Source organism: Ammospiza caudacuta, chromosome 28 (genome assembly GCF_027887145.1).
Source record: "Ammospiza caudacuta isolate bAmmCau1 chromosome 28, bAmmCau1.pri, whole genome shotgun sequence".
Classification (NCBI taxonomy): domain Eukaryota; kingdom Metazoa; phylum Chordata; class Aves; order Passeriformes; family Passerellidae; genus Ammospiza; species Ammospiza caudacuta.
In genome coordinates, this window is record NC_080620.1 from 5,372,756 (window position 1) to 5,396,819 (window position 24,064).

Consider the following 24,064-nt stretch of genomic DNA (forward strand, 5'->3'; position numbering starts at 1 on the left):
AGGGGGCACAGCCAGGATGTGTCCTGGGCACAAGTGGCACAGCCAGGATGTGTCCTGGGCACAAGTGGCACAGCCAGGATGTGTCCTGGGCACAGGGGGCACAGCCAGGATGTGTCCTGGGCACAAGTGGCACAGCCAGGATGTGTCCTGGGCACAGAGGTGACCCCAGTGGCACAGCCAGGATGTGTCCTGGGCACAGAGGTGACCCCAGTGGCACAGCCAGGATGTGTCCTGGGCACAAGTGGCATAGCCAAGATGTGTCCTGGCACAGAGGTGACCTCAGTGGCACAGCCAGGATGTGTCCTGGGCACAGAGGTGACCTCAGTGGCACAGCCAGGATGTGTCCTGGCACAGGGATGGCCCCAGGGCAGGGCAGCCCCAGTCCCACCCTCCCGCCCCAGCCAACACCGCCCCTGTCCCCACAAATCCCAGAAGGATCAGGGGAGGGGAGCTGGGGAACAGCAACACTAAAACAGCCAGAGAACACTAACACAGCCCTGCAGGGCAGGAGCTGAGCCTTGCCTGGGGTTTGGAGCCATCCCTGGGGCTCAGAGCCATCCCTGCCCACCCTGCAGGGACAGCAGGGATGTCCCCTGCCTGCCTGGCCCCCTCCCCACTGAGCTCAACCCCATGATGGGGGGCTGCTCCTTCTGCCCATGTTTTTTTCATGGACCTCAGACTTTTCCTGCTCCAAACTCTCCCAAGCCAGTCCCACCTGGAGGATCACCTGGAAGGGGAGGAACTGGGCCACAGCCCAGGGTATCTGTGTGATGGGACAGAGCTTGTGGCTCCTCTGCCCTTCCTGGGAATCCCTCCTGTGGCTGGAGCTCACCTGGCCCTCAGGTGCCTTCCCTGCACCCCCAGCCACCCTCCCTGGAACTGCTCTGCCCCTGCATTGCTGGGAGAAGGGATGGTTCATCTCAGTGGCACCTCTGCCAGCCCTTCTCCCTCTGCTGTGCTTTCCCTGCCCAGGGCGTGGGCATGGGGTGGGCATGGGGTTGGCATGGGGCTGCAGGGCAGCGTGTGCTGGGCTCCGTGGTTTCTCTTGCTGCAAAAGTGGGTTCTGTCCCTCGTGGGGCTGGGATGGGCCCTGCTGTGAGCCCCAGCTGTGCAGGGCTGTGCTGCAGCACCCCTGTCCCTGCAGCACCCCTGTCCCTGCAGCTCTGTGAGCCCCAGCTGTGCAGGGCTGTGCTGCAGCACCCCTGTCCCTGCAGCACCCCTGTCCCTGCAGCTCTGTGAGCCCCAGCTGTGCAGGGCTGTGCTGCAGCACCCCTGTCCCTGCAGCACCCCTGTCCCTGCAGCTCTGTGAGCCCCAGCTGTGCAGGGCTGTGCTGCAGCACCCCTGTCCCTGCAGCACCCTTGTCCCTGTCCCTGCTGCTCCTGCCCCGTTCTCTGTAAGGATTTGGTCCATGCATGTCCACGTGTGTCTGACCCCCCCCCAGCAGTGACCCCGGCCCCGGGGGGGGCACAGGGCAGCCCCCCCTGCTCCCAGCAGGGCAGGGAGCCCATGGGACCGGAGTCCTGGGGGCCCTTCCCGCTGTCCCCTCCCCGCTGGGGGACACTGGCTCCCGCTCAGGTGGATTGAAATGCGTTCTGTCAGCTGGGACACCTCGCTAGGTCTATTTTTGGGTTTTGGTTTTGTTTTTGTTTTGTTTTGGTTTTTTTTTTTTTTTTTAATGATTTCTCCTGGTTTTTAGGGGGAAAATGATGACCCACAATTCTTGACTTGTATCTCTGAATGAAAGTATTAAATGTTTTCTTCTTTCTAAGGGCTGCCTTGTGGAGTCAGGGAATGGCTCAGATTGGATGGGACCTGGAAGGTCGTGGGCAGGGACACCTCCCACTGTGCCAGGCTGCTCCAGTGCCCATCCAGCCTGGCCTTGGGCACTGCCAGGGACCCAGGGGCAGCCACAGCTGTGCCCACCCTCCCAGGGAGGAATTCCCTCGCACATCCCCTATTCCAGGCCATGGCAGAGCCACCTGTCAGGAACTGCTCTTTAATCAAACTACCACTTCCACAAACCACCGAGCCACAGAGCCCGCGCCGGCACGGCCGCCCCCGGGGCAGGGCGGGCTCCGGGGCGCTCCGGGAGCTGCCCCGGCCGGGCCCGGGAGAGCCCCGGGGCTGCGAGCCCCGCCCGGGCTGCGGGAGGCGCCTGGTCCCACCGAGGGGCCGCGGGCCCTCACCCGCTGAGCTTCAGCAGGCTGAAGATCTGCTCCAGGACGTGGCTGAAGCTCTGGTCTTTGGGGGTGCGGGAGGCCAGGGAGCCCTGAGAGGGGGGAACCCCGCTTGATTCCAGCACAGGGAATGAATGGGTGCCCCAGCAAAGCCCCCTGCCCCGCCAGCCCTTCCCACCTTCAGCTTGTCCAGGTAGGTCTGCTCCTGACTCCACAGCTCCTGGAACTTCACCAGGTCGGGGGCTCCCTTGTAGAACTCCACCAGCAGCGTCTGGAGGGGGGACAGAGGGGCTGCAGGCCTGGGGGTGCCCCAAAGCCAGGCAGGGGGACCCCAAACCTGCAGCACCGAGGCCCCAGTGGGGGCTGGAGAAGGGACTGCCACCATCACCAGGGCTAAGGGCAGGATGGGGACAGGTGGTGGGGCCCCAGCCTGCCCCCAGTGGGCTCGGGGGGGTTTGGGGGTCCTCACTGCTCTCTCACCATCTCCTGCACGACGTCGTTGGTGAGGAATCCGTCCTGGATGTAGGTGACCTCCACGTCCATGGGGATCCCGTAGTCGTTGGGCCGTTGCTGTGGGATGGGGGAGCCAGGCAGGGGTCACCCCACAGCTCTGGCACCTGACACCACCCTGAGGATGCCAGATGGGGGGACCCCACCCCAAATTCTCCCCCACTTTACCTCTGGCGGCGGCATCACCCAGAAGGGCGCGATTTTGGACTCCACGCCGGGGTTGCCGTGGTAGAAGGGCCCTGTGGGCACAGAGGGGGCTGGCACAGGGGGGTGGCAGCAGCCCCAGCCCCGGGCAGCCCCGGGGGGCTCACGTACCGCAGATGAGCCCCAGGCAGGGCTGGAAGCCGTTGCCGCTGCCCTGCAGTTTGAGCTGATAATCCATCTGCGCATCGATGTCGTGCAGGGACGGCAGCGCCGGCCCGAAGGGGTGGCTGTGGTACCACCCCACCAGCGACAGCCCCCGCAGGAACAGGCTCTGGCAGATCTGGGGGGGCACAAGCCGTGGGTGCGGAGCCTCCAGAGCCCCCAGAGCCCCCCAGGCTGGATCTGCCCCTCACCTCCTCCTCCACTGCGCCCGCGGCTTCGGCGTCACCCAGGCGGGTCCGGCAGGGGAAGGCTCGAAGCACGGTCAGCACTGCGGGGACACGGGGCTGGTGACACCCCCGGGCCACGGCAGGGCCGCCCCCACCCCCCGGACCCCACCTACGCTGGGTGTTGGTGTCCCAGCGCCCCCCCAGGTACCCCACCACTTCGCTCCGCGTCAGGTGGCTGTGGAAATCCTAAAGGAAAGGTTAAAATCAGCGCTTTAGCACGAAAATGACGGCACAAGGGACACCCCGCTGGCTGCAGGTGTCCCCGGCGCCATCAGCGATGTCCCGGCCTGGGGAGGGGACGCACCAGGAGCAGGAGGACGTTGCTGGAGATGGCCACGTTGAAGGGCTGGAATTTGTTGATGGCGGCAAAGGAGGTCACCTCCACCAGGGTCTGGGGGTTCCTGGAAGAGCCACGGCCCCTCTGTCCGCGCTGTCCCCGCTGTCCCCGGCCCTGCCCCGGGGTCCCCCTCGGTGTCCCCTACCTGGCCGAGTCGCGGGTGCCCAGGGTGCAGTAGCGGACGGGCACCCGGGGCTTCACCTCCAGCCTTTTCCCGGCGCTGCCTCCATCTGCCAAGGACACGGTCCCGTCACCGCGGCCGGGCCGCCCGGGCCCCCCGGCACCCCCTCGGCAGCTCACCCGTGCCCGCCGGCTCCGCCAGGCCCTTCCCCTGCTGCTTCTTGCTCCTCTCCTCCGGCTTTTTGGGAGCCGCCGGCTCCGGCACCGCCAGCCGACCCTCCCTGGCCGCCTCCTCCTCCTCATCCTCGGGCAGCTCCTCCTCCTCGCCCTCGCTGGCCAAGCTCTGCGGGCACACGGGGCTGGCACCCAGCTCGCCCCGCACGCTGGGGGTGCCGGCGGGAGGCGAGCCCGGTCCCACCTCGTCGGGGGGCGGCACGTTGGGCTGGTGCTTGCGCAGCCAGGCCGCCTTGTACTGGTCCAGCTTCTGGCCCTTGTAGCGCACCGAGGCCCAGCCGCAGCCCGACTTCTTGGCGGGGTTCACCAGGCGCTTGCAGTGCGTGGCCCAGGCGCTGGGCGAGTTGAACACCTGCCCCGTCTCCTGCCAGGTGATCGTCCCGTCCGAGCCCAGGTCCCCCACGAACTTCTTGCCCTGGGGACAATGGCGGGAGTCACATCCCCTTGTCCCCACTACTTCTCCCTCAGCTTCATCACTGTCCCTTGTCCTCATCCCACATCCCCTGTGCTCATCCTGTGTCCTGTTTCCCTTCCTTTTCCCTGTCCCATGTCTCCTGCCTCATCTCTGTCTCCTGCCTCATCTCTGTCTCCTGCCCCATCTCTGTCTCCTGTCCCACCTCTGTTTCTCGTCCCTCTTCTTATTTCCAGTCCCCATCCCTCTCCCTGTCCCCATCCCTCTCCCTGTCCCCATCACTATTTCTCGTCCCCATCCTCTCTCCCTGTCCCCATCCCTCTCCCCGTCCCCATCCATGTCCCCTGTCCCTGTCCCCAGGCTCACCAGGTAGTAGATGGACAGGACGCCCCTGCCCGGCTCCAGGAGCCCGTCTCGGAGCAGGACCCTCAGGGTGATGCCCCTGCGGGTCAGCACCGCCCCCCGGGCCGCCCCCGCCGCCTTGGCCACCTCCGGCTCGGCCTCGGCCTCGTCCAGCCCCGGCTCCAGCTCATCCTCATCCTCCTCCAGACCCTCGTCCCCGCCGGGGGAGGCGGCCGCGAGCGCTGCGGGGGGGACACCGTGTGACAGCGCCCCGGGTGTCCCCCCAGAGCTCCCTTGGGTCCCCCCTTGGTTTCTGCCTGCGGATGGGGACACGGGGACAGGGACGCACAGGGACACAAGCACGGAGGGGACACACGGACATGGAGGGGCAGGACACGGGGACAGGAGGACTCGGGGGTGGGAGGGGAGACACTGACATGGGGACAGGGGGGTGAGGGCACAGGAGGGTGGCAGTGAAGGACTGCGGGCACGGGGACACGGCTGGCGGGGACGGGGACGGGCTGAGGGACGCGGGGCCGGGATGTCCCCACCGAGGTCCCGCGGGAGCGCGCTCGGGCAGGTGCACGCGCGTGCCCCGGGTGTACGGGGGTGGGGGGCAGTGACCGGTGCGCGTCCCCGGCCGGGGCGCGTGTCCGTGCGCGCGTGTCCGGTTCTCGGTGCGTGCCCGGTACGGGCTGCCCGCTGCGCGCCCGTTGTGCGCGTGCTCGGTACGTGTCCGGTGCCCGGTGCGTGCCCGGTGCGTGTGCGATTCCCCGTTCCCCGTTCCCCGTTCCCCGTTCCCGGTTCCCGGTTCCCGGAGCCGGTGCCCGGTGCGCCCCCGCCCCCCGGTACCTGCCATGCTCCGCTCCCGCCGCTCCCGCCGCTCCCGCCTCCCCCCGGTGCGCGCGGCGGCGGCGACACGTGATGGGGCGGCCCCGGGCGCCCCGCCCCGCCCGGGGGGGCGAGGGGACACCGGCACCGGGGGGGGGGAACGGGGGGGACGGGACAGCCCCGCACCTGCAGCACCGGCGGGGGGGACACGGGGACTCAGCCCCGCACTGACACACGGACAACCCCCCCCCCCACCGGCGGGACCCCCGCCCGCCGCCCCGGCCCCGGGAACGGGAACGGGGGGACATCGGCACCGGGCGGGGGGACGGGCAGGAACCGGCCGGGCTCGGCCCCGCACCTGCCGCTCCGGGCGGGGCACGGGGGGGGGGGTTCAGCCCCGCGCCGGTCACGGACCCCCAGCCCGGCCGGGACCCCCGGGAGGGGCACCGGGACACCGGCACCGGGAGCGGGAACGGGAGCCTGTCGGGGCGCACCTGCTGCGTGCGAGGGGAGGGACTCGGGGGCTCGGCCCCGCACCGGGGATGCCCCGGCCCCGCCGGGACTCCCGCCCGCCGCCCTTCGCCCCGCGCCGGGCGGGGCCGGTACCGGGAACTGCGGGCGGCGACTCCTGCGCGGCGGCGGGGATGGAGCGGCCGGTGCCGCTGCCCCGGGGGACCCGGCCCCGCGCCCGGCACTACTACGAGGGATTCGTGGAGAAGCGGGGGCCAGGTGATCAGGTGGGCGACACCGCCGGGACCGACCCCGGTACCCCCGGGACCGAGCGCCAAGAGCGACCCTCGGGGGTACCCGGGGACCCCGGGACCGCACCCGGCACTCCTGAGCACTGTCCCCCCGGGACCACCGACTGTGCTCCCTGCCGACCCCGGTGCCGATGCCAGTGCCGGCTCCCGGTGCCGTTTCCCTGTTGCCGGTGCCTTTTCCCTGTTGCCGGTGCCGGTTCCCTGTTCCCGGTGCCGTTTCCCTGTTGCCGGTGCCGGTTCCCGGTGTCGATTCCCTGTTGCCAGTGCCGTTCCTCTGTTCCCGGTGCCGTTTCCCTGTTCCCGGTGCCGTTTCCCTGTTCCCGGTGCCGATTCTCTGTTCCCGGTACAATTTCCCTGTTCCCGGTTCCCGGCTCCCGGTGCGGAGCTGAGCCCGTCCCTCCCCGCAGGGCTACCGGAGGCTCTGGGCCGGGCTGCGGGGGCTCCAACTCGCCTTCTACAGCGGGCCCCAGGACCAGGAGGTACCGGGGCTCCTCCGGCCGGGACCCCCGCGGGACCCCCCGAGGCTGGGGACACCCCCGGCTTGGGTCCCCTCAGGGTGGGACCCCCAGGACAAGAACCCTCGGGTGGGACTGGGGGGGCTCCCCCAAACCGGGACCTCTGGGATCTGCTGGGGCTGGGACCCCCAAGACTGGGACCCCTCCATCCTCCTGCCCGTGCCCTGGAGATGCCCCTGGGGCAGGATCCCCCCAGGGTGGGACCCCTGTGCCCCCTCCCCAAGCTGGGACTGGTAAACCCCCCCAGGATTGGGGACCCGTCCCCATAAACCCCCCTGCGCAGGGCCCCCCGAGGATGCGACCTTCAGGGGACACTGGGGGGACCCTGCTGAGGGTGGGGGTGTCCCTGGGCCGGGGGTCCCACCCTTGGGTGCCCCCAGCCCCTGGAGCTGCTGGACCTGGGCGAGCTGGTGACCGTGCAGGCCAAGGACGGGCTGCTCATCCTCAGGCTGAGGCGACAAGAGGTGACAATGAAGGTGAGGGGCAGCCAGGGGGGCAATGGGGGTACCTGGAGGGGGGATCTGGGGGTACAGAGCGGACAGGATTTCAGGACTGGGGGGATGAGGGGACTGGGTTTTGGGACAGGGGCTGCAGGGGGGTAAGGGAAGGATTTAGGGACACGGGATTTTGGGACTGGGGAGACTGGAGAGCACAGCGGAAGGACTTGGGGGTACAAGGGATGGCGGGTTTTGGGATTTGGGGCCAGGTTTACGGGGCTGTGGAGACCTGTGTGGGGCACAAGGGACAGGGCACAGGCCACCCTCACGTCCCTGTGTCCCCTGGCAGATGAAGAGCTGGGAGATGCAGGAGATGTGGCGGGGATTCATCCTGACCATGGCCAAGGTGGGTGCGGCGCTGCCCGGGGCTCCGGGGGTGACAGGGACCCCTCAGTGCCACCTGCCCGTGTCCCCCCGCAGATGAAGATGCCCCCGGACCTGGCGCTGCTGCCCGGACACATCTCCCAGCTGCTGGAGGCTCTGCGGGAGGAGCGGCAGCGCAGGGGCACCTCCGTGTGTCCGGCCACCCCCGTGTCACCGACCACCCCCGTGTCCCCAGTCACCTCCGTGTCCCCGACCAGCCTCGTGTCCCTCAGCCCCTCTGAGCCGTGAGTTGGGGGTGTCGGGGGCTGGGGGGGGTCCCCATCCTCCCTGGGGACCAGCACGGCCCAGCTTGGGTGGCCCAGTGTGGCTGGGCAGGGCTGGGGGTGACAGTGGGGGGGTCCCCAGGACAGGGCTGAGGGTGACAGGGGGGGTCCCCAATGCAGGGTATGGCTGTGGTGACATTGGGGGGTCCCCAGGGTCCCCAGCTGTTTTTTCCAGGTGACTCGAGCCGAGGCTGAGCTGCTGCTGGAGCTGAGCGCGCCCGGGGGGAATCTCCTGCTGCGGCCCGGGGGACACGGCCAGGGCGTCTCGGTCACCACGCGGCAGGAGCGGAGCGGGTCCGTGCCGGGGACACCGGGGACACCGGGGAGGGGGTCCCCAGGGGGACGGGGGTGGCTCAGAGTGAGGGTCCCCATGGGGTGCGGGGTCCCAGGGTGAACGGGGAACCCTTGGGGAGTCCTGGTTCGGTGGGTGGCCCCAGGGGAGGGTCCCTGTGTGAGGGGCGTCCCGCGGGCTGTGAGCGCCCCACAAAGGGGGTGCCCAGCCCCTGAGCCCCCCCGACCCGCAGGAGAGCGGTGCTGAAGCACTACAGGGTGAAGAGAGAGCCCCGGGGCTACCTCATCGACCTGGAGACCCCGGTGAGTGACACGGGACAGGGCGGGGCTGGCCTGGGGACAGGGACCCCAACCCCGGGCACCCCCTGAGCCCCCGAACACCCCCCTGGTCCTGGGGACAGGGACCCCAACCCCGGGCACCCCCTGAGCCCCCGAACACCCCCCTGGTCCTGGGGACAGGGACCCCAACCCCGGGCACCTCCTGAACCCCCGGGGTGGGACCCTTGGGGTCACCCGAGGGACTGGCACCGTGTGGGCTGTGCCAGCCCAGGGCTGGGCACCCCCAGGGTGGCACCAAGGGGCTGGGGTCCCCCGAGGGCTGGGGCTCAAGGACCCGGGACCCCCAAAAGAAGGGACAGGGAGCCCCTCGTGTTTGGGATCCCTGGGCCCTTCGGGACCCCCGAAGAGCCGCAGCCAAGGCTGTGGGACCCCCACGCGGGGCCCGGGGCGGAGGGCAGGGGATGGGGGGCACAAGGGGGGTCCCCGAGTGAGCCCTGCGTGTCCCCAGCACCGCTGCTCGTCGCTGGCAGACGTGGTGCAGTTCTTCGTGCGGAGGAGCGAGGGCAGCCTGCGGCCCCTGGAGCCCGAGTACAGCTCCCAGCTGGGTGGGCACGGCCTGGGGGACACGGGGGGCCGGGACAGTGCTGGGGGGCCGGGGACACTGCTGGGGGATCGGGGACACTGCTGGGGGGTCGGGGGACGCTATTGGGGTGTCGGGGAACACTGCTGGGGTGCTGGGGGGCATTATTTGGTATCGAGGGACACTATTGGGGTGTCGGGGGATGCCATTGGGGTGTTCGGGACACTATTGGGGTGTCGGGGGACATTATTGGGTGGTCGGGGGACGCTATTGGGGTGTCGGGGGGCACTGCTGGGGTGTCAGGGGATGCTATTGTGGTGTCGGGGGACATTATTGGGGTGTTGGGGACACTATTGGGGTGTCGGGAGCAGCCGTGGGAGGCTGGGGGGTGTCTGGGGTGCTCTGGAGAGTTGGGGGGCAGAGCTGCTGGGGTGTCTCAGCCTGGGGGGGGCTCAGGGGGGGCTCAGGGGGGTCTGGAGGTGTCGGAGGGTCCATGATTCTCCCTGCTCTGCCCCAGAGTTCGTGCCCATAGAGGGGGACCCTGCCCCGGCTGCAGCCGTGCCCAGGGCGGCCCCGAGGAGGGGCAGGAGCCCCCCAGGTCTGGGGCTGGTGCCCGAGCAGCAGCTCTACATGAACGACCCCGGTGAGGCCGCCCGGGACTGCGGGGAGGGGAGGGGAGGGGGCACCCCCACACCGAGAGCCCCCGACCCCGCTGTCACCCCCCAACACAATGAGGGGACACGATGGTGGGGCACGGGGGTGGCAGCAAGGGGACACCGGCTCCTGTCACCGCCTCGGGGGGCAATGGGGAGGAGTGGGGGGGGTTCCTGGGGGGTTCCTGGGGACGGGGGAGGGCGATTCTGGATTCTCTGCCAGGTGCTCACGGCCCCCCCTTCCATGGCACAGGCAGGACCCAGGAGGTGCTCAGGGAGCTGCACAGGAAGCTGCAGCAGCGCCGGGCTCAGTGATGGGGACACTCTGGGGACACCCCCTTGGTACCAGCAGGGGCAGTGGGACCCCCCTCACCCTCCGGGAAAGCTGTCCCCAGTGTCCCCAGTGTCCCCAGTGTCCCCGGGCCTGCGGTGACACCGGTTTGGGAACCCCCCTCATGTTTGTAAATAAAGAACCCTGTGCCCACCCAGCCCCGTCCTGCTCCTGGCACCCTGGGGGTGTCCCAGGGACCCCAAATCCCCCCCGTGCCCCATCCACGGCCAGCTCACACCTACATCCCAATTTATTCTCCAGGCCAGAAGCAGCTCTCGGTGCTGGGGGGGCGACGAGCCCCGTGACACGGGGGGCACGGAGTGGGGCAGCCCCGGGGCTGGCAGCGCCCGGCGGGCAGTGCTGGGGCCGGCAGAGCCCCTGGGCAGCGCTGGGGGTGGCAGGGGGGTACATTCAGTGCTGTGCCCGCTCAGGGCAGGCTGGAGCTGCTGGCGGTGCTGTTGCGCTTCTGCAGGCACCGCACGGCGCTGGGCACCTGCAGGCCTGAGGTCACCTGGAAGCTGCCACACCACACCTGGGGGCACAGCGCGGGCTCAGGGGGCTGCGGGCAGCCTGGCAGCCCCCCGGGACCCCCGGGCCTGCCCCCCCTTACCATGAAGGCCGGCAGCACGGGCTGTGTGAACTTGGCCTTGAAGGTGTGGAGCAGCTGCTTGGTGCGGGCGTTGTAGAAGGACAGGAAACCTGTGGGGATGGGGGACGGGTGGGCACGGGGTGGGCACGGCCCTGGCACAGTGCCCGGGTGGTGACAATGGCCACGTGGTGACGATGGAGGTGACAATGGCCACGTGGTGACAATGGTGGTGGCGATGCCCACGGTGGACATTCGTGTCCATGCTGGAGTATGGACATGCTGGTGCCCATGGAGGTGACAATGCCCATGGTGGTGACAATGTCCACACCAGTACCCATGGAGATGCTAATGCCCAGGGAGGTGCCAATGCCCAGGGAGATGCCAATGCCCAGGGAGGTGCCAATGCCCAGGGAGGTGCCAGTGCTCACAGTGGTGACAATACCCATAGAGATGCCAGGTGCCCATGGAGATGCCAAGAGAAGTGCCAGTGCCCACAGTGGTGACAACACCCATGGAGATGCCAATGCCCATGGAGATGCCAATGTCCAGGGAGGTGCCAATGCCCATGGAGGTGCCAATGCCCAGGGAGGTGCCAGTGCCCACAGTGGTGACAACACCCATGGAGATGCCAATGCCCATGGAGATGCCAATGCCCAGGGAGGTGCCAATGCCCATGGAGGTGCCAATGCCCAGGGAGGTGCCAATGCCCAGGGAAGTGCCACCCCAGCCCCAGCCCAGCCCCACCTTCGTGGAAGTTGCAGTAGACGCCGATGCAGTCGGGCACGGGCACGTCGAGCGCCTTGGCCTTGTTGTTGTGCTTGGCGCTGAAGCTGACCTGCAGCCAGTTGTTGAGGTGCAGGCACCACGACGCCGGGGTCTTGCCCAGCTGGTCGAACTTGCCCAGGCTGCGGTAGGCCACGCCCACGCCGAAGGCTTTGCTGTCGCGGTCGTAGCGCACCTCCCAGTAGTGCTCGTCCCCATCGATCAGGGTGTCCCCTGGGCACCATCAGGGTGTCCCTTGGGACCGGGGTGTCCCCTGGGCATGGCCACGGCGCTGCCCGGGCCGCCCGTGGCTGCCCCGCCCTGTGCCCACCCTGCCAAGGGTGTCCCCCTGCTCCCCTGGGTGCCTCCTGTGCTCTGATCCCTCTGTGCCCCCTCCTCACCCGCACTCTTGGGTGCCCTCTCCTCGGTCACAGCCCTGGGTGCCCAAATCACCACACCCCTGGGTGTCCCAGTGCCCTACCCTGGGTGCCCAGGCCCCCACACCGCTGGGTGCCCCCTCCTCAGTCACAGCCCTGGGTGCCCAAACCCCCCAGCCCAGGTGCCCAAATCCCCCATCCCGGGTGCCCCTCTCACCCAGCACCACTGGCTGCCCAAACCCCCCAGCCCAGGTGCCCAAATCCCCCAGCTCGAGTGCCCCTCTCACCCAGCACCACTGGCTGCCCAAACCCCCCAGCCCAGGTGCCCAAATCCCCCAGGCCAGGTACCCAAATCCCCCAGGCCAGGTGCCCCAGTGCCCCCCATCCTGGGTGCCCAAACCCTCCAGCCTGGGTGCCCAAACTCCCCATATCCCTGGGTGCCCCAGTGCCCCACACCGGCTGCCCAAACACCCCATCCCGGGTGCCCCTCTCACCCAGCACCCTCAGGTGCCCAAAACCCCCAGGCCAGGTGCCCAAACCCCCCAGGCCTGGTACCCCAGTGCCCCCTGTCTTGGGTGCCCAAACCCCCACACCCCTGGGTGCCCCTCTCACCCAGCACCGTGTAGGACTCCGCGGTGAAGCGATCGCGGCCCCCGCGGCCCAGGGACATCCTCTTGGGCGACTGCACCACCCTGGCACACAGGGACGGGGCAGGTTGGCACTGCCAGGCCCAGGGGCCGTGCAGGGGGGCCCGGGGGTGGCGTTACCTGGCAGGGGAGTTGGCAGGGGAGGCCGTCCTGCCCTTGCCATCCTTCTCACGAGCCTTGACGTCCTGCAGCTTCCCCCCCGTGGCGTCCCACTCCACGCTCAGCTCCTCCACCCGCAGGTTCTGGTGGCACGTGCTGGCGTCCAGCCGGAACATGAACGCTGGGGACAGCCCTGTCAGCGGTGCCCGGGCCCCCGGCACCCCGCAGGGCTGGCACAGGGGGCACACGGGCACCACCCCGGACCCACCTCTGGTCTCCAGAGTGACCGGCTCCGAGAACTCGCCCGCCACCGCCTTGTTACACGCCCGCACCCGAAAATTCATGTACTTCATGTCAAACTTCAGCCCTGTGGGCACAGCGGGGTCACCAGGAGGGCACCGCCACCCCCGTGTGCCCTGCAGAGCCTGGGGCAGCCCCGGCGCCCGGCACCCCGTGCCCTCACCAGTGAGGGTGTACTCAGTGCCCTTGATGCCCTCGATGACCATCCAGGGCTGGTCCTCCTTGGCACGGGGGGGCCCCTCGAAGTTGGTCCTGCGGTACTCCAGCACGTAGTGGTCGATCTTGCTGTCCTCGTCGGGCATCCTCCAGGCCAGGGTCACACAGTTATCGGCCACCAGCGACTCGGCCAGGTCGATCTCGGGGGCGCTGGGCACTGCCCGCAGGAGCAGCCGTGCCAGTGTCCCCCCTCCCTGCCGCTCAGGGGTTCCCCAGCACTCCCGGGCACCCCCAGGGCACCCCACGAGCTCAGCAAGTCACAGACCTCAGCACGGCACCCCCGGCACCCAGAGACCCCCACTGCCCCCCTGGGCACAGCACCCAAACCCCTCATCCTGCCCCCATCCCTGGCACCTTCCTGCCCCTCTGGGCAGGCACACTGCCCCACGCCGTGCCAGCCTCCCCGGTGCCCTGCCCCGTCCCCCCGTGCCCCCCTGCCCTGGCAGTACCTGGCAGGAAGGCCAGGGCCTGCAGCAGGCGCCGCTCCTGGGCGAAATCCACCATCAGGTGGCTCATGTTGTCACTGACCTTGGCCTTGAGCGACAGCCGGAAGGCCGGGGCCATCGTCACACTGTGCCAGGACAGGGACAGGGCTCAGGGGGGCCGGGCACCCCCCTGCCCTGCTGGGCCCTGGGGAGGGTGGGCACGGCCACCCCAGCACCAACAGGGCCACCCCAGCACCCTCGGGACCAGCCCTGTGTGGCCCTGGCTGGGAGGAGGAGGAGGAGGAGGAGGAGGATGAGGGGTTAGTGGGGGGGGGCTCGGGGGGGGCCGTACCTATCCTTGATCTGTTTGGCCGCCTTGTGAGCGCAGAGGGAAAGAGGAGGAGAAAAAAGCAGCAGTGAGGCAGCAGAGCCGGGCACAGGGGGCACATGCGGGACCTGTACCAGCTGTGGCACCCAGCGGGACAGCATCCCTGCATCCCACAGCATCCCAAAGCATCCCTGCATCCCACAGCATCCCACAGCATCCCTGAGCATCCCACAGCATGCCAGAGCATCCCACAGCATCCCAGAGTATCCCTGCACCCCAGAGGATCCCACAGCATCCCTGAGCATCCCCGAATCCCAGAGCACCCCTGCATCCCGCAGTGGTTCCCCTGGCACAGCACCCCTGCACCCCTCTGGCACAGCACCCCTCTGGCACAGCATCCTTTGTGCCCCGTGGCCCTGCCATGGTGCCCCTCTGTGTCACCCTGGTGTCACCCCGGGTGTCCCCTCTCCCACCCAGGCACAGCCAGCCCAGACAGAAAAGGGGTGCCCAGCCCAGGGTGGCATCGAGCGGGTGGCAAGGGGGGGTCAGGACACCCCCAGCGTGGGGACAGCAGGGCAGGGCCACCCCTGGCACCGCGGGCACCCACCTGGGAGAAGTCTTGGTGGTTGGCCGTGCCCAGGGCCTGGTTGGCCGCCTCCAGCAGCTCCTCGGAGCTCTCCAGGGCCTTGGAGCACGCCACGAGCTGGGCCTGCCCGGGAGGGAGGGCAGAGCTGGGGGGGCTCTGGGCTGAGTGGGTTCCAGGCTGGGGGGCTCTGGGATGGGGGGGTCCCGAGCCAGGGGGCTCTGGGGCCAGGGGGATTCCAGGCCTGGGGGGCTCCGGGCTGGGGGGCTCCAGGCCAGGAGGGGGATCCAGGCTGGGCAGGCTCTGGGCTGAGGTGGGCTCCGGGCCAGGGGGGGCTCTGGGTCAGGGGGGGCTCTGGGGCTGAGGGGTTCCAGGCCAGGGGGGCTCCAGGCCAGGGGGGGCTCCAGGCCATGGGGGCTCCGAGCTTGGAGGGCTCCAGGCTGGGGGGCTCCAGGCCAGAGGGCCTTTGGGACAGCGTGGGCTCCGTGCTGGGTCTCACCTGCAGCTCGTAGGTGCGGCTGGCTCGCTCCTGCTTGATCTTCATCACCATGTCTTCCTTGAGCTCGTCCAGCAGCGCGTAGAGCGACTGGAACTCGGCCTCCAGGTCCTGCTGCGCCCGCGCCGAGTTGGCCTGGGCACAACGGCGGGGCCTGAGCGGGGGCGGCCCCGCGGGGCCCCGGGGAGCGCGGGGGGCGGCCGGGGCTACCTCCACGTTCTGGAGCATCTGCTTGAGGGAGTAGATGAAGTTCTGGATCTCCTCATTCTTCACGGCGAGCGTGGTGATGATCTTGCGCAGAGACTCCTGCCCGGCGCCCTGCAGCGGCCGTCAGTGCCCGCGGGGCCCGCGCTGCCCCCGGGGCCTGGCCCGCCGTGCCAGGCCGTGTCGGGCCGTGCCAGACCGTGCCGGGCCGTGCCAGGCGCCGCGGGGACCCGGCCGGGCTGCCCGGCATGGCGGGGCCATGACTTGGCAGTGTGAGTGTGAGTGTGAGTGTGAGTGTGAGTGTGAGTGTGAGTGTGAGTGTGAGTGTGAGTGTGCCAGCCCCGAGCCCCCCGCTCCCCTCTGTGCCCCCCACAGCCCTCCTGCACCCCTCCGGCGCCACCCTGAACCCCTCAGCCCTCCATCCATCCTCCATCCATCCATCCATCCATCCATCCATCCATCCATCCATCCTCCATCCATCCATCCATCCATCCATCCATCCATCCATCCATCCTCCACACCTGCGCTCCTCATCCCTGCTTCTCCATCCCCTCTTCCTCTCTTCCTTCCTCTTCCTCCCATCCCTCCATCCCCACTTCCTCCATCCCTCCTTCGTCTCTTCCTTCCTCTTCCTCCATCCCTTCCTCCTTCCCACCCCTCCATCCCCACTTCCTCCATCCCTCCGGCCCTTCCTTCATCTCTCCCTCTCCATCCCTCCCTCCTCCCTCCCTCCCTCCACCCGTCCATCCCGTCTCCCTCCATCCCTCCCTCCATCCCTCCCTCACTCCATCCTCCATCCCGCCCGCCCCTCCCGCTCCATCCCCTCACTCCCGGCTCTCCCGGTTGCTGCTCGGTGCCCCGGTTCCTCCCGCCGGTGCCGGGGGGTGCGGGCCGTACCTGGTCGCCCATTCCGGGCCGGCCCCGCCGCGCTCGGCCCCGCCGACACCAACAAAGGGGGAGCGGCGCCCCCGCCCCGCCCCCGGGGCCCCGCCCCGCTCCCGGCCCCGCCCCGCGCCCCGGGGCACCATGGGAGTTGTAGTCCGGGAGGGGAGGCCGCGACCCCCGCGCGTGGGGAGCGCTGGGGGCGAGGGGAGGGGTGGGACATTGTCCCACGGGGGGGACGCTGGGGACACTGTCACAGTAAGGGGGGGTCCCAGATCAGGAAGTCTGAGCCCCCCCCCCAGCCCACTCGGGGGCAGGAGGGGCTCCCCTGCTCTGGGGGGGTCAGAGGAAATCCCCGCGGGGCTCCCCCCAGGCTGGAGCGGGGCCAGGATCAAAGTGGAGCCTGAGGAGGTGCTGGCACCCGTCCTCGCTCTGGATGGTGTCCCATAGCCCTGTCCCCATCCCTGTCCCCATCCCTGTCCCCATCCCTGAACAAATCCTTGTCCCCAATCACATCACTGTCCCCATTCCTGTCCCTTTCCCTCTCCCTGTCCCCATCCCCATCCCAGTCCAAATCCCTGTCCCCATCACTGTCCCATCTCTGTCCCCAATCGCATCATTGTCCCCATTCCTGTCCCCATCTCTGTCCAAATCCCTGTCCCATATCCCTGTCCCCATCCTGAACAAATCCCTGTCTCCAATCGCATCACTGTCCCCATTTGCGTGCCATCGCTGTCCCTATTCCTGTCCCCATCCTTGTCCAAATCCCTGTCCCCAGTCGCATCCCCGTCCCCATCCCTGCCCCCATTCCTGTCCCTTTCCTTCTCCCTGTCCCCATCCCCATCCCTGTCCAAATCCCTGTCCCCATCCCTGTCCAAATCCCTGTCCCCATCATTGTCCCCATCCCTGTCCCCATCCCTGCCCAAATCCCTGTCCAAATCCCTGTCCCCATCATTGTCCCCATCCCTGTCCCCATCCCTGCCCAAATCCCCATCCCCAGCCCGCCCCCATGTCCCCATCTCTCCCCTGCTCTGGTGCCACTGTCTGTCCCTGTCACCTCCCCCGTTGACAGGGCCGGAAGCCACAGTGTCACAGCGAGCTGGCCCGGGTGACGCAGGGCCAGGAGGCTTTAGGGACAGGGACAGTGTGGGGCTGGGACCCCTTGGGGACACAGCCCCTCCGAGGGGGTGGCTGGGCTGGCCCCGGAGGGGGGATGTGGCAGCTCGGGGTCCTCATCCCCCTCCTTGGAGGTGAGTGGGGGACAAGGCTGGCTGAGGGACAGTGGGGACAGCGGGGACAGTGGGGACAGTGCCTGGGACCCTGTGGCGGTGCTGTGGGGTTGGGGACAGGCCACCCAGGGGACAACGGGGGGGCACAGGGCTCAGGCTGGCCCCTGTGTGACACCAGGGGTGAGGGGGGGACATCTGTCCTGGGAGGGAGACCAGAGAGGGGCTGGGGACACAGAGTGGGGGACAGACATGGGGACAGAGTGGGTGACACGGCTGTGGCAGGGAGGGACAGGATGGAACCGGTGGGGATAGATGGGGGGGGGGACAGGGTGGGGGGTACACAGCACCAGTGGGGACAGGAAGGTGACAGTGGTGGGGGACAGGATGGGGTGTGTGGTCAGAGGTGACAAGGACGCGTGGGCAGCGAGCCTGGGGCGTTCCCGTCCCCCATCCCCCGGGTGTCCTGGGGAACAGCCGGGTCTGGGGGTGCCATCCATCCCCCTGTGACCCCGGGCTGTCCCCACAGCGGGCGCCCTGCGGGTGGCCCAGGAGCCGGCCGAGCTGCAGGTGGCCGCGGGTGACGCGGTGGCCCTGCAGTGCCAGGTGGAGGTGGCCGAGGGCGAGGTCCTGCTGCGGATGGAGTGGCTGCGGGACGGGGGGCTCGGGGCGCTCTGTGCCACCCGCCTGCGCCTCGGCACCCCCCTGTCCTCGCTCCTCTGTGCCCCGAGGGGGGCACAGCTGGCCTGGCACCCCCCCCGGGCCACCCTCAGCCTCCCGCAGGTGCAGAGCAGCGACAGCGGGCGCTACCTGTGCCGGGTGACCCTGGAGATCCCGCGGCACGACACGGCCACCGGCAACGGCACCGAGCTCCGCGTCAGCCCCGGTACCGCCCGGGACCGCGGGGACAGCGGGGACAGCAGGGGGACAGGGGAGGTGGCACCGCCGAGGGGCTTGGGGGGTCACTGAGGGTCCCCAGCACGGTGGGTGGGGTCCTTTGGGGGAGATTCTGGGGGGGGTTTGGGTGGCCACAGTGAGGGGGGACAGGAACGGGGACAGGGACAGGGATGGGAACAGGGACAGGGACAGGGACAGGGACTGGGACAGGACAGGGACAGGGATGGGGACAGGGACAGGGACCGGGACCGGGACTGGGACAGGGATGGGGACGGGGACAGGGACAGGGACAGGGACAGGGACAGGGACAGGGACTGGGACATCTCTGACTCTTTCCCCTCACCGCAGCGGCTCTCGGAGGACATCAGCCAGGTAACTGTGTCCCCCCTGTCCCTGCTGTGCCCTCCACCCCGGCACCCCCGGTGTCCCCGGGCAGGGGGTGACCCTGGCTGTGCTTGCAGCGCTGCTCTGGGCGCTCCTGGCGGGCCTGGGGAGCCTGGGGGGCACCGTCCTTCTCCTGGGGCTGGCCCTGCTCGGCCAGCGCTGCTGTCACAGGAGCCCAGGTCAGCCTGTCCCCAAATCCCCTCCCCGACACCCAAACGCCCCCGTGCCCGCCTGCCCCACGTCCCCCTGACCCCAAACCCCCCCTGCTTGTGCCCCGCTCCGGGCACCCCGTGTGTCCCCCGAGGGTGCTGGCTGACAGCAGTGTCCCCCGCCAGGCGCCGTGCACCCCGACTCGCCCATCTACCTGAACGTGGGGTCCCCCTCGGCGCGGGGCCCCCCAAAGCCGCCGCCCCCCCAGCCGGAGATCAGCCCGTACCAGGTGGAGCCGCAGCGGGCACGGGGCCCTCCCCTGCCCCCCCGGCCCTGAGGGCGCCTCACAGCCTCCCCCGGCTCTGCCTTCCTCAGGAAACCCCCCAAAAAAGGTGTTTGGCAGCATCCTGTCAGCCGGCTCGGTGTGCTCTCTGTCCCCCCGCCCCCGGGCCATCGCTGCCATCGCTGCCATCGCTGCCATCCGGTGCCCCACGGGCCACAGCGTGTGGGCAGCTCGTGGTCACTGTGCCACAGGGGTGACAGGGATCCCTCGTTCAGGGGAAGCCACTCTGCTGTCCCTTGGACTCCATGGTGTCACCCAGAACCCGAGGGATGTGCTGGGGGTGGGAATCATGGACCACCCCTGGAGTGGCAGTGCCACCACCTTGTCCTGCCTTCTCCAGGGATACCGCAGAGTTGAGTGCCCAGATGCACCAGAGGGACCCATTCCTGTCCCTGTTCCTGTCCCCATTTCAGTCCCTGTCCCCATCCCTATCCCTATCCATGTCCCCCTCCCTGTCTTAGCCTCCCATCCCATTCTCCCATTCTCCCATTCTCCCATTCTCCCATTCTCCCATTCTCCCATTCTCCCATCCCATCCCATCCCATCCCATCCCATCCCATCCCATCCCATCCCATCCCATCCCATCATCCTATCCCTGTCCCCATCCCATCCCATCCCTTTCTCCTCCCTGTCCCCTTTCTCTGTCCCCACCCCTGTCCCTAATCCCCCCCCCGCCCACATCCCCAAATCCCCGTCCCCAGATCCCGCTCGGAGGCAGCACAGCGTCCCCAGCCCGGTGTGACAGGGCGGTTTAATGGGGCGGGGGGCGCGGGCGGGGGTCCCGGGCTCACAGGGGCTGCACGGCCACGGGGTAGAGCAGGGACAGGTGGCGGGCACCGCGCACGGGCAGTGCCCGCGCCGTGTAGTGCCCCACGGCCGCCGGCACCGACGGGAAGGCGGCCCCGGCCCGGCCCAGCGTGAAGTGCTGCTCCCGGGTCCGCGTCAGCTTCACGTGCACGAAACCCTGGCTGCTCCTGCGGGACAACGGGAATGAGGCGCGGGATAACGGGAGAATGGGATAACGGGATAACGGGAATGAGGCGTGGGATAACGGGATGACGGGAAATGAGGCACGGGAACGGGAAAATGGGATAACAGGAGATGAGGCACAGGAACAGGATAACGGGAAATGAGGCACGGAAACGGGATAACGGGAAAACGGGATAACGGGAAAACGGGATAACGGGATAATGGGAACAAGAATGGGAACAGGAGCGGGAACGGGATAATGGGATAACGGGAAATGAGGCACGGGAACGGGATAACAGGAGAATGGGAATGGGAATGGGAACAGGAACGGGAATGGGATAACGGGAACAGGAACGGGAATGGGATAACGGGAAATGAGGCATGGGAACGGGATAAGGGGATAATGGGATGGATTGGGATGGGATTGGGATGGGATTGGGATGGGATTGGGATGGAATAATGTGATGGGGTAAAATGGGGATTGGGATAAAGTAGGGATCTGGACAGGGATGAGGATGGGGACAGGGATGAGGAGGCTGGGACAGGGAGGGTGACAAGGATAGGGATGGGAATGGGAATAGGGGTGAGGACTGGAGTGGAGATTGGGGCACAGATGTGGACAGCAATGGGGATGAGGTTAGGGATGGGGACCCCATCCAGAGCAGGGGCAGGGGGTGGCACTACCCAGCTCACCTCCAGCCTGTGGCATGCATGGGGACACACCAACACATCCCCACTGGGGCTGGCACAGCCAAACATGGATCCAGCCCCACTCCCAGCCTGACACGCCCCTGGCACGGCTGTGCCCGTGTCCCTGCTCACCTGAGGGACAGCGAGTAGTCCTCGGGGCTGGTCTCGCAGTCCCGCACCAGGAAGCTGCCCTCGCGGCACAGCGCCAGCAGCGTCTCTGCGCCCGCCCGCCCGATGGCGCCGTGGTACCAGCTGGGCACAGCGGGGTCACACGGGCACCCCCCGGGCCACCGGGCATCCCCTGGGCCACAGGGCACCTAACCACGCCATGGGGCACCCAGCCACGCCATGGGGTACCCAGTTGTGCCATGGGGCACCCAGCCACACTATGGGCCACTCAAACATACCATGGGGCATCCCCTGTACTACAGGGCACCCAACCATGCCATGGGCCACCCAACTATGCCATGGGGCACCCAAGCATCCTGTGGGGTACCCAACCACGCCATGGGGTTACCCCCTATGCCGTGGGGCACCCAAACATGCCACCCAACACGCCATGGGGCACCCAACCACACTATGGGGCACCCAAACGTCCTGTGGGGCACCCAACCCCATGGAGATTCACCCATGCCACTGGCCCGTCCACACCCCTATGTCAAAGGGCCCAACCACACCAAGGGACACCCACAAGGAGCCACCCCTGGGGACCTTCCCCGGCGGGTTTGTCCCCGTGCCACGCTGTGTGACCGGGACGCCCCCAGACTCACGCCTGCTTCTCCAGGGGCAGCGAGGTGTCCACGTGCCCGGGGCTGGGGGGGCAGGCGGGCCGGGGGCCGCGGGGGGAGCGCGGCAGCGGCCGGGACAGGCTGGGGGAGCGCTCGGGGCTCTCAAACTGCACTGCGGGGACAAAGGGGCGTCACCCGGCTCCTCGCAGGGCCACAAAGGGATATCCCGGAGCGGCTCTGGGCCGCCGTGGTGTCCCATTGCTGGGGACAGGGTGCTCTGGGGGGTACCCATGGGGGGCGCGGGGTGTTGGGGTGGCAGGGGGACATGGCGGGGGGGACCCCAGGATGCTGGGGGATGCTGAGATCCAGGTCTGATACCCATGGAAGCTGCGGGATGTGGGGTTGGGGGACCCTGGGGGTGTCCCCACAAGGAGGAGGGAGCCAGGAGCGGTGCCCACCCCGAGGTGGCACCCGGGGCCGCTGTCACCTGCGAACGCCCGTGAGATGTGATCCTTCTTCCACTCCCAGGGCTGGTCGTACTCGTCGGCCGGGCGCTCGTCGTCGCGGGGGAGGCGGCTCTGGCGGGCCGGGGGTGCCCCCGGGCTGTCCCCGGCCGTGTCCCACTCCTCGGAGGGGGTGTCGTACAGCTGGGGACCCCGGCGCGGCCGCACCCGCCGGGCCTCGCCCTGCCGCGGGCACCCTGCGGATGGGGAACGGGCAACGGGGCCGTGGGAGCGCCCGGGACCCCCGCGGGGGCGCTGGGGGGGCCCGGGGTGTCACCACCCACCTGTGGCCTCCTCGTCGCAGCCGCCCTCGGGCGCCGGGTCCTGCTCGCCCTCGAAGGGCTCCGAGTACTCGCTCTCACCTGGGCCCTGGGTGGGGGGTTTCGGGTGGGACGGGACCCCCACTGCCCCCCCCCCCCGGTCCCGGGGTGCCCTCACGGGACCCTTGGGGCTCCCACACCCCGGCACGGGTGTCCCCAGCCCCGTGCCCGCTCCCGCCCACCCGGTCCCTTTGTCCCCCAGCCCCTCTCCCCTTCTCCCCTTCCCCCTCTCCCGGTGCCTCCATCACCCCCAGCCGCCCCCCAGTTGCCCCTCCAGTGACCCCGGCTGCCCCCCGGCTGCCCCGCTGCCCCCCGACCCCTTGGCTCTGCCCCGTTCCCGGTTCCCGCTCTCCCGGTCCTTAATCCCGGCCGCTTTGGGTCCCCGTCCCCGCTCCCCATCTCGCCCATCCCCGTTCTCTGTGTCCCCCCATCCCCTCCGCTCCTCATCCCCCCGTTCGCCGCTCCCCGCTCACACCTGCCCGACCCCCCCGCTCCTCCCGGTACCCCCCGTTGCCCTTCCCCAGCCCCCCCCGGTTCCTCCGCCGTCCTCCCCGCTCCTGGCGCTCGGCCGCGGCTCCCGCCCGGTGCCCGCCGGTGCCGTACCTGCTGCAGGCGGCGGGGGCCGCCCCCCGGGCCCGCGCCCCCCACCCGCACGAGGCGGTGGCGCGGGGAGGCGGCGGCGGCGGCACCGGGGGGGCCCCCGGGGCCGCTGTAGTCGGGCTGGGGCGGGCGCGGCGGGGAGCGCCGGGCCCCCCGGCCCAGGTACTCCCGGAGCCACTTGGCCATGGCGGGGAGCGGCACCGGGACGGCCGGGACCCAGCGGCGGCACCGGGACCCGCCGGGACCCCCCCGCCGCCGCCGCCGCCGCCGCCGGAGCCGCTTTGTGTCGCCGCCGCGCGCGGCGCGGACCGGAGCCCCCGGAACCCCCCCGCGCCCGCCTCGCCGGGGGCACCGGCACGGGGGGGGCGAGACCACCGGGGGGACGGCGGCAGGGACGGCGAGGGCGGCACGGCGGGACCCCGAGAGGCGGGGGGGCACCGGGACCGTGGCACGGCGGGACCCCGAGAGGCGGGGGGGCACCGGGACCGTGACACGGCGGGACCCCGAGAGGCGGGGGGGCACCGGGACCGTGACACGGCGGGACCCCCCAGTGACACCGGGCGGGCCCTCCCCGGTCACAGCGGGAAATGGGGGGACCCCCCCCAGACCCCAGCGATGGGATCCACACGGGGCTGGGGGCTGCAGGGCTTTGGGGGGAGCAAGGACCCCCCAATCTCCGTCACCCACCCCGGGGAGCTCCTGGGGGGCGCGGGGGGCTCTGCTTCCCCCCGGCCGCGGGGTTTGGGGGGGCTCAGGCACCGCACGGGGGGCAGGAGGTTGGGACTCCCCTCAGCCCTGCCCTGAGTCTCCTCCTGGCATTGTCTGTGCCCAGAACAAAGGTTCCCCTCCCTGGGGTCCCTTTTTGGGTCCCTACTCTTGGGGTCCCTTTTTGGGGTCCCACCTGGTGCTGGGGGTGATGACAGCTGGGCAGTGGGGGACACATCTGGGAGGACACGGCCTGAGACCCCCCCCTCACGCCCCCCCAGCCCCTGCTGAGCCCAGTGGCCAGCATTAATATTTGAAGAGGTTAATTAAGGCATGTGCACAGAATGCTAATTGGGATGGGGGGGGCGCTGGGTTTCTGTCCAGCTCTCCCTGACGCCCCAGAGCCCCCCCGGGCCCCCCAACCCCTCTGTGAGGGCGTTAATTAACCAGAGGCTGCTCAGCAGTTAGAGGGGGTGTCTTGATGAGAGGGAAGTTGATGGCCATGGGTGAGGAGAGCCCCACTTGGGGTG

At 69.3% G+C, this 24,064-nt stretch overlaps 4 protein-coding genes across 4 annotated transcripts; 1 reads left to right on the top strand and 3 right to left on the bottom strand.

Annotated features, from left to right (window-relative positions):
* Positions 1-2,025: 2,025 nt before the first annotated feature.
* On the bottom strand, positions 2,026-5,585 carry MPND (MPN domain containing). Its single transcript, XM_058820860.1, has 12 exons — positions 5,090-5,585; positions 4,751-4,968; positions 3,919-4,387; positions 3,764-3,848; positions 3,586-3,682; positions 3,395-3,467; positions 3,246-3,322; positions 3,004-3,172; positions 2,857-2,927; positions 2,659-2,748; positions 2,357-2,449; positions 2,026-2,270 (listed from the first exon to the last, which is right to left on the bottom strand). Exons 1-12 carry the CDS (start codon positions 5,583-5,585, stop codon positions 2,184-2,186), a joined length of 2,025 nt encoding a protein of 674 aa, XP_058676843.1. The 3' UTR covers positions 2,026-2,183.
* A 4,812-nt stretch (positions 5,586-10,397) lies between these two features.
* Positions 10,398-16,081, bottom strand: FSD1 (fibronectin type III and SPRY domain containing 1). The gene is made up of 13 exons (XM_058821108.1): positions 16,035-16,081; positions 15,144-15,251; positions 14,937-15,068; positions 14,462-14,563; positions 13,879-13,901; positions 13,551-13,672; positions 13,049-13,258; positions 12,854-12,952; positions 12,607-12,766; positions 12,452-12,531; positions 11,445-11,696; positions 10,722-10,810; positions 10,398-10,643 (listed from the first exon to the last, which is right to left on the bottom strand). The coding sequence occupies exons 1-13, from the start codon at positions 16,044-16,046 to the stop codon at positions 10,539-10,541; spliced, it is 1,494 nt and encodes a 497-aa protein (XP_058677091.1). The 5' UTR covers positions 16,047-16,081; the 3' UTR covers positions 10,398-10,538.
* A 1,151-nt stretch (positions 16,082-17,232) lies between these two features.
* On the top strand, positions 17,233-19,013 carry TMIGD2 (transmembrane and immunoglobulin domain containing 2). The gene is made up of 5 exons (XM_058820861.1): positions 17,233-17,269; positions 17,775-18,181; positions 18,491-18,514; positions 18,579-18,705; positions 18,862-19,013. The coding sequence occupies exons 1-5, from the start codon at positions 17,233-17,235 to the stop codon at positions 19,011-19,013; spliced, it is 747 nt and encodes a 248-aa protein (XP_058676844.1).
* A 747-nt stretch (positions 19,014-19,760) lies between these two features.
* SHD (Src homology 2 domain containing transforming protein D) lies at positions 19,761-23,015 on the bottom strand. Its single transcript, XM_058821217.1, has 6 exons — positions 22,833-23,015; positions 22,194-22,278; positions 21,894-22,106; positions 21,449-21,578; positions 20,811-20,930; positions 19,761-19,993 (listed from the first exon to the last, which is right to left on the bottom strand). The coding sequence occupies exons 1-6, from the start codon at positions 23,013-23,015 to the stop codon at positions 19,807-19,809; spliced, it is 918 nt and encodes a 305-aa protein (XP_058677200.1). The 3' UTR covers positions 19,761-19,806.
* Between the last annotated feature and the right edge of the window lie 1,049 nt (positions 23,016-24,064).

Coding starts and splice junctions, on each gene's coding strand:
- FSD1 (XM_058821108.1), bottom strand. Junction 13,259..13,550: donor GGCCCTGGCCTTCCTGCCAG/GTACTGCCAGGG, acceptor TCCTGCGGGCAG/TGCCCAGCGCCCCCGAGATC. Junction 10,644..10,721: donor CCGTGCTGCCGGCCTTCATG/GTAAGGGGGGGC, acceptor CTGTGCCCCCAG/GTGTGGTGTGGCAGCTTCCA.
- SHD (XM_058821217.1), bottom strand. CDS start 23,015: ATGGCCAAGTGGCTCCGGGAGTACCTGGGCCGGGGGGCCCGGCGCTCC. Junction 22,107..22,193: donor CTGCGACGAGGAGGCCACAG/GTGGGTGGTGAC, acceptor CCCCATCCGCAG/GGTGCCCGCGGCAGGGCGAG. Junction 19,994..20,810: donor GACTACTCGCTGTCCCTCAG/GTGAGCAGGGAC, acceptor GTTGTCCCGCAG/GAGCAGCCAGGGTTTCGTGC.
- MPND (XM_058820860.1), bottom strand. CDS start 5,585: ATGGCAGGTACCGGGGGGCGGGGGCGCACCGGGCACCGGCTCCGGGAA. Junction 4,969..5,089: donor CATGTCCGTGTGTCCCCTCC/GTGCTTGTGTCC, acceptor TCCCCCCCGCAG/CGCTCGCGGCCGCCTCCCCC. Junction 2,749..2,856: donor GGGTGATGCCGCCGCCAGAG/GTAAAGTGGGGG, acceptor CCCATCCCACAG/CAACGGCCCAACGACTACGG.
- TMIGD2 (XM_058820861.1), top strand. CDS start 17,233: ATGTGGCAGCTCGGGGTCCTCATCCCCCTCCTTGGAG. Junction 17,270..17,774: donor CCTCATCCCCCTCCTTGGAG/GTGAGTGGGGGA, acceptor CTGTCCCCACAG/CGGGCGCCCTGCGGGTGGCC. Junction 18,706..18,861: donor CTGCTGTCACAGGAGCCCAG/GTCAGCCTGTCC, acceptor GTCCCCCGCCAG/GCGCCGTGCACCCCGACTCG.